This window comes from Labeo rohita, chromosome 7 (assembly GCF_022985175.1).
Source record: "Labeo rohita strain BAU-BD-2019 chromosome 7, IGBB_LRoh.1.0, whole genome shotgun sequence".
NCBI lineage: Eukaryota > Metazoa > Chordata > Actinopteri > Cypriniformes > Cyprinidae > Labeo > Labeo rohita.
Window position 1 is genome coordinate 40,556,942 of NC_066875.1, and position 14,402 is coordinate 40,571,343.

Here is a 14,402-nt window from a genome sequence, read left to right on the forward strand (position 1 = left end):
ATAACTTTTTTGATCCACTTCAAATGTTCACTACTATATATATATATCAATTACAAAATATAAAAAAGAAGTTAAAAATAAGTGATAAAAATTAACACCTAAATTAAATGTGACAATGAAAAATGGATCAGCACCTTTGCTCTCAGTGTGAGCATGAACAGGCATCATGGTTTAAGTAGTTTCCACCCACAACACAAGAACCATCTATTTTTCTTTCACAACACTTGCTGCATCAAAACCACAAAAAATACTTACGCCAACCTTTGTCTTCACATCCCTTTCCATTACCAAAAACAAATAGCCCACCCTGTTTAAAAAAAAAAAGTAGTTACAAAAAGAGTTACAAGAAGTTACGTTACTTAAAGATATTCCTTCGTGCGTGCCCCTAATTCATGTGTATTTACATTTATTTTTTGTGTGTAAGTTAAACCACAAATTATGCTTTTGAGTTATTTACCCCTCATGCTGTGTTCAGGTCATTTTGAACAAGAAAGGATTTTCTTTTTCATGAAAATACTAGTTAATGTTAATGCACTGGATTAAAATGTACTGACTTTGCTCACATAAATTACTTTATAAAAACTTCCTGCCAAACCTGGATCATTTTTTATTAATTATTACCAAATATTGTATTCAGTCTTTTTATCAATTTTAATTTAAATTAGCACAGGTTTTATATTTCTTTTTGTGACTGTTTTTTTTTTCATAGGCCTCACTTACCTAAGCTTAATCACCTTAATTATCCACAAAAAATGATCCACAAATAATGCTTATTTTTACTCAAAAACCTATGTGCATTAGCTTCTGTTCTAAAATCTATATTAATTAAAAAAACACAAGCTGACAAAATTGAATCTAAGATCTGTTGATAATATAAGCATGAGAGATTTAAAAGCTGGAACCGGGTGACCAAAACACCAACTTAAGTGAAGCATTTCCAGCACAGCACAAAGGTTAAATAACTACATAATAAAATATGTACATATATATTTTCATAGTTCATTTATTAAATGTTAATTGTAAACTTAAACATTTAACATTTTTCAGTGCTCTTATCTTCACCTTATACTGCTCCCCCTGCTGTTGAAAACAGGAAGAACTAAGCAAGAAGAGCAACAAAATACAATGCAGTTTAAAATATTGCACAGCAGATATGAAATTCACTGAAAGGGTTTTGTGAAGTTTTGTGGCTTTTTTGATATCATATTTTTGCTAACTTTGTAACTTCAGTAGAAGTGATAATGTTAAATTATGATTTATATAGTCGTAGAAAAAAAAAACTGAAGGTGCACCAGGTTATATTTTATCAAACTATTTACACTTAAAGTTAATATATTTACATTTTTAAATATAATCTTTATAAGGGTGTTTATGATTGTAGATTTAAAGAGATAATATATATATATATATATATATATATATATATATATATTTAACATCTGACAAATGCATAAGGATGTGTTATATTTTATGATTATTATTATTAATGTTGCATGTTATTTAGCATTACAGTGGAAAACAGAGCAGGCAGATCTGCAACCTCATTTATGAGTTCAGAGAGCAGACTGCTGGTCTCAGTGTTGCGTTTGTGGTCAGTGCATGAAAGTGAAAATAGAATGGAAAGATCAAGCAGCCTTCAGCCTTCAGTAGAGCTCAGTCTTAGTGGTCAAAAGTTTCCACACAGCATCTGATGTTGCTAAAAAAAAAGGTGTCAAAAGCCGTCACATGCATTTACAGTTGCTTAGTCCTTGTTCATCACTACCACTTGTGAAAGGCTTAGACTGAACTACAAAGACCTTTGTTTTCAAGTGTAACATTTTGTTCTCATATGACACTGCTCTAGTTAAAAAAACAAGCTAAACAACTTATAGGACACTGCTCTAGTTAAACAAGCTTTACAGTTTTCAAAAGTACAGTTTAGCCTGCTCATACAAACTCACATAGGTCCTCACCTTCTGATATGCATGTTTATCAGCTCATTGTTTGTGCAAATTATAGTTTCGATCAACATGCTTCTGTCTTGGTGTGACGTGCCTGTCTATGGCAGGCCAAAAATAGATATGAGTTACAAAAAAATGCATGTGCTGTGTCGAGCTACATCACAATGCTCAAAAATAAACACAGTAATGTTTTATTAGCACCACAGAGCCTACTTATAGCTTAATATTGCTTAAAGTTAAAGTTACTTAGAGCTGTGTCAGCATGAAGTGAAAGAGATTTTAACATGTTTAATATGTTACAAATATTTTAAAAAGTACTTTAACACTGAAAAACTCACACACTTCACTTTAAGCTGTGGTGCAAGAGCCTTATTTATCAATACCTAAGTTAAGTAATAAAATAGATTCAAACCATATATTTTTTAAATATGAAAAAATATAATCAAACAAAAGATATATAATATAATATATTAGAACAATATATTACTAATTATGTTTATTATTGAACAGTTATGCTACAGAATGAAGAGAAGGTGATACAGTAAATATCAACACTGGCCCATTCACAGAAGCTAATAAAAGATGTTCATATGTAATGTGATATTATCATATTTCTTTTATTTGTTGTAGAGCACTTATTATTGTGCATCAAAAATTATATTGCTACATTATTATATTATACAACTGAGTTGTATAATTTCAGGACCATGGACAGAGGTTTTCTGTGTTAAAGGTTGCAGTGCATTTTAATTTACATTTGGCCTGAATTGAACTATTGATATTAAAAATGAAATAAATATTTAAATATTTTTGTTAGTGGCTGACAATTAAATCTCAAAATCTCTTTAACTTTCATTTTTCCATATAGTATGTACTTGTAACTATATTTAATAGTCTAATGTAGAATGTAGAAATGAATAAAGTCAATGAAAAAAAAAAAACATTTTAATTTATGCGTTTTAATAATTTTAGGTTGAAAACAAATTCTTGATGTTCAAATAAAATTCACTTCTCTGGAAAAAATTTAAATTCTTACTACATGGATCAAACTTTTTGTCTACAGAATTAATTTTTAGTGTGGGTTGGAAGCGCTGCACATAAAACTGTGTCAAGTCCAGGAAATGGGTGATGATTTGCTGACTAGCAGAATCATGTGATCTTAAGGTAAAAGTGTATATAACAGTTAACTCTGTGTGAGCTACTTTTTTAGCCTGAACACAGAATGATCTGAATGACGATAAAATGGACAGACAACTGTGTGTGATGATCTTCCTCTTATATGAAGTCTGTAAGTGCCATTTCAATAATATTCATGCATATTGAACAAATAATGTCAAGGCTTTCAAAACATAAACTTTATTTGTAATCTATTAACAGTTAAGGTAATCTATGGAGATATTATACAACTGAACCCAGTTGTATCAGTTCATGAAGGAGATCCTGTGGTTTTGTCCTGCTTCATTAGAACAAAACAAATAAGTGTGGCAGCGTGGTACAAGCAAGTCACTGGAGGAGAACCACTTCTCATTGCTTCATCCATTCTCCATTCATCAAAAAGCCGATTTCACAATCATTTTGACAGCAGTCGTTTTGATGTGTTAAGAGAGACTGGCAGTTTTAATCTGACAATTGTGAATGCTGTACAATCAGATTCAGGCATGTACTATTGTGCATTCTCTTTCTCTAATATCATTAAATTTGGAAATGGCACTCGTCTGGTTGTTACAGGTGAGTAAATGCATGTCACCTTCATGTTAAAGTGTTTATAATGATGATGGGACAAAACAGTTATTTATTCAAAACATCATCCACTCTAGGAGCAGAAATTAGAAAACCCACAAGTCTAAAGCTGCCCAAGATTGAACTAGTTAAATCAGATGTAAATGTGCCTCTACAATGTTCAGTCCAAAACCAAATAGTGAGCAGTGGAGGTGAACATCGTCTCCACTGGTTCAAACATGGATCTGAAGAATCTCCAGGATCAATTTATGTTCATGGAAACACAAGTGATGGATGTGTGAGGAGCTTTGAAGCTGACTGTCTTTCACCGACCTGCTTGTACAACCTCCCAAAGAAAAAGTTCAGTTCCTCACAAACGGCAACTTACTGTGCACTGGCCACATGTGGGGAGGCTTTATTTGGTAATATTTCTAAACACAATCCTGGTAAGTGTGAGCATTTTATTATATCTGCACTACTTACATTTGGAAAATATGTATTTTTATTTAATAATCAAGTTGTACAAGTTGTACGGCAGACAATACAGACCTAAGAATGTCTTGCATACAAAAAATCTTGAAAAAAAAAAAACAGATTACTAAAATAATATAAATTCAAGTCACTTTTAAATATTTTTTATTCTACAATTTTGAATATAAATTCAAATGTAATATAAATGTTATTGTCAGTATTGACAATGTGACTAATCAAGAAAAAATAATTTATTGTTTTATATTTTTAAGATGACATTTTATTTTACTTTATTATTTTATAAAATTCCTGTGTCATTTATTCATCCTTTTTTTTATGCTTTAGACAACTTTGAGAGTCAGAAAGTAATATTGTACATTCAGATCGGCCTTGCATCACTGCTGGTAATAAGTTTTGCCATCAATGTTCTACTTTGTTGTTTGAGGAAAAGTGGTAAGCATTTATATGAATGTATTTTTTTTTCTTAATCAAATATGCTGTAACATTTGAATGTTTATTTTTAAGCCATGTGTGAGCAATGTCCATCCTCTCTTTTAAAGATGTTTTCTCAAACTGTTACATCTCTATTAAAACAGAGAGAAAATCTCAGCAGATACGGACTACTAATGAGGATGATAATGATGAAGAGTCAGCGAATAAGGTAATTTACAAAAGAGACAGAATTAAAGCCATTGATAAAGCATCTATAATGAGTAATATGATACTGTGTATATCTGTTTTTTTTTTTTCTTCTTTTAGAACAGGGAAATGACTTACGCCACTGTACAAATCTCCACCAAACAGTCAAGAGTGAAGAAGGAGAGACATCCAGAGGACACACTGTATTCTGGTTTAGTGTATCAACAGCAAAGCTGAAAACTACTTTATATTACAAATATTTTATCTGCAGACATTTATTTCTAAAGCTCCGTGAAGACGTTTGCTTAGATTTTATCCACAACTAAGTATCCTTACTTTGGAAAATCAAATTTATTAAAATTTTTCTGCCAATGGTGTAGTGGCATAAAACTGCAAAAGCACACTTTACAAAATACAGACAATGACAATGACTTTCCGATGATCTGCTTTTTCCCCCAGCAAACATGTATTTTTGTACATATTTATTTTGTACATCTGTTTTTGTATGTGTGTAAGACCATTTATTTAAAAACTAGAGAAATGCATGCTCTAGAAAATAAAGGTATACAACAGTCTTTTAATTTTATTTTTTCACAAATTACATGAAGTTAACCTCAAACACGAAACAACAACAACAACAACAACAATAAATGTTAAAAGACATTGAAATAATGATGACATGGTATAATAATTTGCTAATCCAGTACCATATTTGATAACACTTTATTTTACAGTTTCTTAACTAGTTGCTTATTAGCATGCATATTACTAGAATATTAGCCATTTATTAGTACTAATTAAGCACATATTAATGCCTTATTCTACATGACCTTATTCTACATGCCTAATCCTACCCAATACCTAAACTTAACAACTATTAACCTAAACCTAACAACTTATTAACTATTAATAAGCAGCTAATTATGAATTTATTGAGGGAAAAGTCGTAGTTAATAGTGAATAAGTGTACCCTATTCTAAAGTGTTACTACTGCGGAATATAAAACATATTTGAAAATGAAAAATTCACCCTCCCCTTACTGCTGTTATATTTATATGATTTTTAATGAAAACAATAGTGTTTTTTAGCATTTCTTCTCACACAAATTGTGTTGCACAATCAATATTTGATACGAAGCATTTTATACTTTCTAGATCTAAACTAATTGATAATGAACCAACATACAATAAACACAAGGTGGCAGCAGAGACTATATATTCAGTGCAAAAGGCCCACATGACCTTAGTTACATTTATAACATTTATATCATTGTCAGATTTGTGTTCTCTAGACAGAGCTCAATATAGTATAAACTCTCTGACTTTGGAATACATATATTCGAAGAATTGTAAGTGTATTCTTCACAAATCCAAAGCAGAAATTTGAAAAAACAGGGGTGAATACGGTGACTAAGTGGTGAAAAAAAATGAGGTCATCAAAACGGATATGATCTAACATGAGACAGGCTAAAGAACAACTTCTAGAAACCCTCGAAAAACAGGGCTGACATTAACTTAACTCTCTGCAGCACACTGACATTGTACATAGTAACTATTTGACACTGAAGCTGTTTGTGAAGGTTGCTTTTGTAATTAATTCGGTGATGGGTGTAAAACACTCACATAAACACTGTGTACCTCTGAATTTGAATGGTCATGAAAAACAATGATACAATACCTTAAAAACAATGCATATATCTAATGTTTGTTTGTATTTTAGCATACTGCATGATTTTAATCTGTGGTTTCAAGTGTGGTGTATGTAGAACTGTGTCAGGCCCAGGAAATGGCTGATAGCGCTGACTGAACACAATCATGTGACAGTGCCATACTTCAGCTGCACTGTATGTTACACTTTAACATTACATACATTTCAGCTTCTCCTGTCAGCCTGAAGAAGAAAATGGTTGAACAACTTTGTATGATGGTGTTACTCTTAGCTGAAGTGTGTAAGTGTATATTTCAATAATTCCTTTTAAAAAAAATTCTGATATTGCTGCAGATAACTTCTTTTTAGTTGTTTGATGTGTGATGTTAATTATTTTACAGTTGTGGGACTATATGGAGATGTTACACAACTGAACCCAGTTGTATCAGTTCATGAAGGAGATCCTGTGGTTTTGCCCTGCTTCATTAAAACAAAACAAATAAATGTGGCATCGTGGTACAAGCAAGTCACTGGAGAAGAACCACGTCTCATTGCTTGCTTCATTCGCCATTCATCAATAAGCCAATTTCACAGTGAATTTGAAAACAACCATTTTGATGTGTTAAGAGGGACTGATAGTTTTAATCTGACAATTATGAACACTGCACAATCAGATTCAGGCACGTACTATTGTGCCTTTTCTTTTTCTAATATCGTTTCATTTGGAAATGGAACTCGTCTTGTAATTAAAGGTGAGTAAGAGCTTAAATGGTCATTATAATGATAGTAAACAAACAAACAAACAAACATTTATTTATTCAAAACACTCATTCTAGAACCAAAAGTCAGCAAACCCACTAATCTACAGCTGCCTAAGATCGAACTCATTAAAACAGAGGTAAATGTTCCTCTACGATGTTCAGTCCAAAATGAATTAGTGAGCAGTGGAGGTGAACATCGTCTCTACTGGTTCAAACACGGATCTGAAGAATCTCCTCCAGGATCTCTTTATGTTCATGGAAACACAAGTGATGGATGTGTGAGGAGCTCTGAAGCTGACTGTTTTTTACCGACTTGCATGTACAACCTCCCAAAGAATAAGTTCAGTTCCTCACAAACAGCAACTTACTGTGCACTGGCCACATGTGGAGAGATTTTATTTGGAAACATTTCTAAACATAATCCTGGTAAGTGTGAGCATTTCAAAATAGCCAATACATCTTTTGAAGAGTGCTACGTTAAGAACTTTCATTTTTATCTTTAATATAAAGGCAATCTAATCAACTACTTGCCAAACTGGTCATCCTGAATACTTGTGTATGCTCTCCTTGATATTTATCAAATATTATTCCTCATGTTTTAGACAACTTCAAGAGCCAGAACACACACTTACTCTTTGTAACTGTCCTTACGGTTCTCCTGACATCAAACATTACCATTAATATACTTCTGTGTTGCATGAGGAGAAATGGTAAGTGTTTATTTGAATTCATCTATTCTTGCTTTTACAAACAACAGTTTGTTACAGCATACTTGTTTTTCCATGAAGTGTAAAATGTGCAGCAAATTTTAATATATTATTTCCTTTATCAAATGCGCTATATTAGAACATTTCTGTTTCGCTCATGTGAGGTCCAACCATTGTCTCTATCACAGAGTCTATTAATGCAACAGAAAGCAAATATAAGCAAATTCAGACTTCTGATGATGACGTTTCAATAGCCAAGGTTTGCCACATTTAAGATTTAAGATTTAAATCCACTTATGATTATCACTATAATCATCATATGGAAATATAAATTATAATGTTTGGAATGTGTTTTTTTTCTCGTAGTATGAAGAAGTGAACTTTTGGTCTTCACCCGGCATCGCAAAATGCTCAAAGAGTGAAAAGAAATACCAGCTTTAAAGACATACAGTATTGGGTAAAAAACATTGTATATTAGCTCATATTAATCATTAATAACTATCTTTTTATTTAAGTATAATAATTATGTATCAGTATGCTGTATGATCATTTTTGTTTGCTTTGTTCATATAATAAACAGTAAGAGCTATAACAGTTTGCATTGAAATATTCTATGTGTGTGTGTGTGTGTGTGTGTGTTTGGTAGGGGGTGGGGAGCTGATGGGGGATTTAATGATGCTTTAATCGACCTTGATTCTCATGTCCTGGTACTTTTAGATTTAAGTGCTGCATTCAACACTTGACCATGATGTTATTTTTTTTCGGCTAGAGCAAGTTGTGGGCACCAGAGATACTGCTCTAAGATGGTGTCTATCATATCTTAAAAACAGAAGCTTTTCAGTCAGAATAAGATATTGTTCTTCCCCTGACTTGCGGTGTCCCCCAGGGCTCTATTTTGGCCCCTGTATTTTTTTCTCACTATGCTTCCGTAGCTCTATTTTTGAAAAGCATGGCTTGTTTTATCATTGTTTGGTGGATGATACACAAACTGATCTGCCCCTGAAGCACCAGAATGGCTTTGATTCTCTTGCTGCCTGCCTTTCTGATCTTAAAGCTCGGATATCTTTAATTTTCTTTATTTAAAAAATGGTGAAAATCATTGTGTTTGGCCCTTCAGAAGCCCTTAAAACATCTCACTTAAACTTTGGTGTTTTATCTATTTTAGATAAATCATGTGTGAAAATAAAAAGACTTAAACGGTGTGTGTATAAGTAAACATGTCACTCCTGTTTTAGTGTAAACCACTGGTCTCAAACTCAATTCCTGGAGGGCCACAGCTCTGCACAGTTTAGTTCCAACCCTAATCAAACACACCTGATCCAGCTAATCAAGGTCTTCAGGATTATTAGAAACTTCCAAGCAGGTGTGAGTTGGAGCTGGTTGGAGCTAAACTCTGCAGAGCTGCGGCCCTCCAGGAATTGAGTTTGAGACCTCTGGTGTAAACAGAATAAATAAAAAACAGTCAATGAGTTCGAAAGCAAGAGCAGAACCTCAACATTCTTCAAGCATTAGGTGGCAGTAGAGAACATGGGTTGAATTCAGCAAGTTTCATACTCCGTTTGCAGTGCGTGTTCCATGCCTGGGCGGATTAGCCATCTGGCAATTCTGGGGGTATAGGCCTGCTGCTGAGATGGGCCGGCTGACCGACCCTATCAGAGGTTACCCAAATTAAACGTTCTGTCAAAATCAAGCACGTCTTCAGAGACAGTACAACACGAGCAAATTGTCAGTAAAAGCTAGTTAATGGACCGTAAAAAAAGGTAAGGCGGTGCAGAAAAACGTCTAGAAAGCAAAAAGGGCTTAAATCCGATGCTGTCAAATGCGTAAAATTAACCGAACTCTTTTTTTATATTTAAATTAGGCTGTTGCAGGGGAGAACAGTAGTACCGTAGTTCCAGTGTTTTTTGACATAAGCTTACATTATATTAAGCATTTGTAGGCTTAACGTATATTTTAAATTTGCTTAGTAGTAATTAGAAGTAACTAGCCTGTTACTGAATTGCGTGACTGAAATATCATCAGATAAGGTGGCATTTAGGATAAACAGACCCTACACACCTCGTAGGCTACTTGGAATATAGTCTAACACGTCAAAAAGCCTATAGCTAGCAATAGCCACTAGACATTTGTAATGAGCTTTACTATGAATATGTAACTAGTCATATGTAAGTAGTCATGTATTAAAACAAAAAACACTGAATACATGCATACATAGGCTATGGTATGTATTTAATCCTTAGGTAAGATGGAACATAGGCTTCGATTACAGGCACTCATATCAGTAGTTGGATGAGGTATTATAAGCCATTTGCTTATTTATGTTCTCTCTTAATTGTGTATTCATCTATTCAAACTAGAATGTTGCTGGACCCAGTGCAGACAGCTCAGCTGCTGTAGCAGTGTCAAGTGTCATGGAGGTAGGAAGACAGCAATGAGAGAGACACAGCTTGACACAGATGCTGCCAGTTTCTTAATACTGTTGCTATAATTAACTATTAATTAACCATTAGGATAGGATGAACCTGTGCATGTGTGTCACACAAACATACAGATCAGTCACACACATACCTTTACATCACATACTGTAGATAATTACAGTAACAGCAGACAAACGGCGTAGACAGACAGCAGACATACTCTACAACATCCTCAGATTCATTTTCTTTTGTTTTTACTGTATGTGTAAATTAGTTATAAATGTGTGCTCTTTAAAAATAGTTTGTTTGCCTTGGTTTGCCAGTCACGTACATGAAATGTTAAATATCTGTTACATACAGTACTACTTATATTATCTCACCACCTGTACACAAATGGAAGTATTGAATGCGTGTGCCCGTGGTTGGGGCTGTGTGGGTGTGGTAATGTGGGGCAGTCCCAGTCCGCCTAACGTGGCCTACCTCTGGATGCGGTGAATGAGAAAATTAGGTGTTCCGGGCAGGATTGTTCCAGGGACAAAAATATTTAAATTAGTAATTTGGAACAGAACACACCTTATTGTCTTCACACACCTAAAAGTAAAGAGATTTTCTTACTAGCACTAAAGACAAGTTTGAGTTGAGCGATACATCAGCCCGTTGCGCATTTGGCACAGACAGTTTTGTACAAAACTAGTTTCCTAATAAATGATTGGGTTCAGAAGACTTCCAAAACCTAAATGAGGAGTTACTGTGATTTGACCCCTTCCAATTATCTCTGTATAAATTGATGTTACATTATTTTTCTTGAGCAGCGGCTTTAGTTTTGTACAGTGCATGGCACATCACTTCAGTATCCTGATACTGACATACTAGTACAAAGCTTGTTTGATAAAACTGTCTGATTATGTTTTTTCCCACGCATGCATCCTATGTCATCCACCTGGAACGGCTTGCATGTATGACAGCTAGCGCAAGGTAGATAAAAATGATTATTATTTGAGGTTTAGTAAATTGTGGGCTTGTTTTAATTTCTGGGTGAACTAACCATTTAATTTAATGAAGTACTGTTAGTACAATGCATGTATATTTCTGAAGAAGAACAAATTTCAGCACAATATGGGGGGTGGGACCTGCACCAATCAAACAGCTGCCTTTGAGGTGAATTGTAATGCCACTTTACATTTGTTACTGACATAAAAAATGTTTTTTTTTTTTTTTCTATTTTATTTGTATATTTCATGCAAATCAAGCAGTACTACAAGGGATCACAGGTAAATTCTACCATATTCAAAAGAAGATCTGCGCATGAGACACTCATAGATTTTCTTATCAAATTAATGGCAGTGACAAAACACCACTGTGAGCAGCACAGACCTCAATGGAAATGTTTCAAGGGGACCCCAACAACCTGACAAAAATTAACCATGGTTTTATTATAGTAAAAGTGTAGTAGCCTTTTTGGAATATCAATTACCATTTGTTTAACCATAGTTGTACAAATACCATGGTTAATTTGTTATCATTGTTTTAAATCCGTTCAATAGGTCCAACTCAATATGACATAATGACATCATTATCACATGGCACAGCTGATTGGTTCTTTTTGTTTCAGCAGCCAGTGAGCTTGCTGCTTAACATTCAAATACTTGGCTAGTGCTTGCTGTAGCAGCTGCAGCACAATTCAGCAAACCTTCACCTTCCCCAGCTCCACCTGTATAGATCTGCTACGGGTGATTCATGTATGCTTTGGGCGTTATTTCATATATGTAACAGTTTATGATTCATAAGTTCTAACAAGAGCCACAGAGAGAGTTAAATCTATGGATAGGAAACAATTATTGAGTAAGAAGTATTTGAGTGCTAAAAACGTTCTAATATTTATTCTAATCAGGTTTTTTTTTTTTTTTCAACAACTTACAACCGTGAGGCTACACAAATTAAACATATTATAAATTTTAAGTGGGGTATCATAGAAAGTGATACTACTCTCAGGATAATTATTCCAGAAAAACTATAATGGTTAGTTATAGGTATCTGCCAGCAATAAGGAATAAAGTGGGATATAGTTACCGTCTGGCCTTTGAGAAGAAAACATGGCCTGGTTTTCAACAGGTAATTTTAGGTGTGGAGGTTGTAAACATTGTGACAACATGGTGAGAATAAATACATTTACTGATGTGATTTATGTGAAAGTTTATCCAATTGAGTCCTTCATTAAACAGAACGTCTTGTATGTAATCTATAGGTTAGAATGTGAGTGTGGACAGAATGTGAGTCTACATTTGTGTGTGACATCACACAGACAAAAGCCTCTCCCACGATAGTTTTACCTTAGACCCGCCCCGGGTGAGCTGTGAACAGTCCGACTGCCTTTGTTTCAACGCCGGAGCAGGGACGTAAACAAGAATGGCTCCTGAGTGATTGAGGTGTTTTGTTGTTGGATGTAATAATGATCATAGCAGTCGTCATTTTCTCCCAACATTTGAGCCACTGAAGACGCATTTTTGAAGGCAATGTACCCCCCGACCTAAATGCGTCTATGTTCGCGCAAATCATTCGTGATACAGGTTCACCTACAGAAGCAGTGAGTATAAGGGTTTTTTATGAATCTTTGCAAATCGCCTTTTCAAATAATGTGCTATTCAGCAAGGTTCATGGTGAAGGATTACAAATTTAAGAATCTGTTTAAAATATGCCGATCCTATGCATATTTGTTATAGGTTCCACTATAACAACATGAACTGAAAAAGTTATGTATATTGTGACAGTCTAAGAGCAGGCAGCCCAGGCCCTGAGACAGTAACCTTTTGTCTTTATGCAGTTCCTGAACATCTGGCAGGTTTTCCCAAGTTAAGTGTGAATTCTAAGCTCAAGGTACAACTGTGCCTTTTGTTTAAGCACCTATGCATTTGAATGACACTTGTATGCTAAATAGATCAAGGCTGGAAAAAAAATTTAACTGAGCTGTTTTCCTGTACCACATTTGCATGCTTTGTTTAGACTGATTCCACTTCTATGTACTCCTCCCCCTTATCAAACCTATATACTCTGCTGTGCTGAGATTTTGTTAGACTTTTTGATGACTGCAGAGCTACGCACCGAGTATCTGAATAAAGAGAAACTTCTGCTTCAAGATATCCAAAACGTCTCCTGGTCTCTAAGAAAAAAATTCACAACAGTTTTGGTGCCGTGACCCGGATAGAGACCTTCTCGCCAGACATCGTTCCAGACTGAATTCCAGAAACTTTTTTCAGCTCAACAACGATTTGGTGAGTGTTACTCTATTCAAAGAACCACTACAGACCAGTACATGTGGTTAGCCTCTACGCCGCCAGAGAAGTGTTAACAAACAGCTGCAGGGTTTGGTTAACAGACTAGTTATCCTCTATTCAGGTAGAGAAGATTAGCATTACGTGCTAATATCTGTTATCTGTTATAATATCTGAGGTGCTAACTGTTAAGGCTGTGAGTTTTTAATTACCCCACGTAATCTACCACAAAGATGAAAAGATTCTTGATAAACAGAACTAAAGGAAGTTCACTATCACTTCCTCCCACTGGGGGACTCTGGTTAAGTACACTCACAGCCAATAACAATACTACAGCACACTCCAGTCACTCACCTATCCTCTATGGGTTATGATGATTGCTATGACTGGTGTTTCATTAGAGGATGGAGTGATTGCACAGTTAAGTTTGCACACTAACTACAGGGACAGACTAGGACACACAGGCCAGTGAGGAGCCCAGGGAAGAACCGAAGTGCAACAGGCCTCGGGGGCCAGCCCTGTGGTGAAGATTTCCTTATAGGTTTTTTCCCCTCATCAGTTTGTCCCCACCTCACTGCTCCATAGGTGTCAAATGACTTAAGACTAGGTCAACAAAACCACTATACGATCACTAGACTTAAAATCACTATACGATCAACAGAAGTCAAAAAAATGTCTATGCATGAATACTGTTGGTCTGCTGTTTCTCTGTTTTCTTGTGTTGCAGGTATGTGTACATGCCATGATGTCTTCAAAAGCAGCATCCTGGAGTAAAGCATCACCTCAGACATCCATAAACAAGCTTCATGAGGACAAAGAGTCATCTGAGTGA

General features: G+C 34.8%; 2 protein-coding genes across 2 annotated transcripts; both read left to right on the forward strand.

Moving 5' to 3' along the window:
* Positions 1-3,162: 3,162 nt before the first annotated feature.
* Positions 3,163-5,275, forward strand: LOC127168542 (uncharacterized). The gene is made up of 6 exons (XM_051115488.1): positions 3,163-3,228; positions 3,318-3,668; positions 3,758-4,105; positions 4,476-4,583; positions 4,727-4,791; positions 4,890-5,275. Exons 1-6 carry the CDS (start codon positions 3,183-3,185, stop codon positions 5,004-5,006), a joined length of 1,035 nt encoding a protein of 344 aa, XP_050971445.1. The 5' UTR covers positions 3,163-3,182; the 3' UTR covers positions 5,007-5,275.
* A 1,353-nt stretch (positions 5,276-6,628) lies between these two features.
* Positions 6,629-14,402, forward strand: LOC127167565 (uncharacterized). Its single transcript, XM_051113695.1, has 7 exons — positions 6,629-6,717; positions 6,818-7,168; positions 7,253-7,603; positions 7,780-7,887; positions 8,073-8,143; positions 10,242-10,301; positions 14,298-14,402. Exons 1-7 carry the CDS (start codon positions 6,672-6,674, stop codon positions 14,400-14,402), a joined length of 1,092 nt encoding a protein of 363 aa, XP_050969652.1. The 5' UTR covers positions 6,629-6,671.

What these genes read in the sequence shown, in the direction of transcription:
- LOC127167565 (XM_051113695.1), top strand. Translation starts at nt 6,672, where the DNA reads ATGGTTGAACAACTTTGTATGATGGTGTTACTCTTAGCTGAAGTGT. An exon ending in GTGTTGCATGAGGAGAAATG is followed by an intron (nt 7,888 to 8,072) that starts GTAAGTGTTTAT and finishes TCTCTATCACAG; the next exon opens with AGTCTATTAATGCAACAGAA. An exon ending in CAGTGTCAAGTGTCATGGAG is followed by an intron (nt 10,302 to 14,297) that starts GTAGGAAGACAG and finishes CTTGTGTTGCAG; the next exon opens with GTATGTGTACATGCCATGAT.
- LOC127168542 (XM_051115488.1), top strand. Translation starts at nt 3,183, where the DNA reads ATGGACAGACAACTGTGTGTGATGATCTTCCTCTTATATGAAGTCT. An exon ending in CTTCCTCTTATATGAAGTCT is followed by an intron (nt 3,229 to 3,317) that starts GTAAGTGCCATT and finishes ATCTATTAACAG; the next exon opens with TTAAGGTAATCTATGGAGAT. An exon ending in TATTTCTAAACACAATCCTG is followed by an intron (nt 4,106 to 4,475) that starts GTAAGTGTGAGC and finishes TTTATGCTTTAG; the next exon opens with ACAACTTTGAGAGTCAGAAA.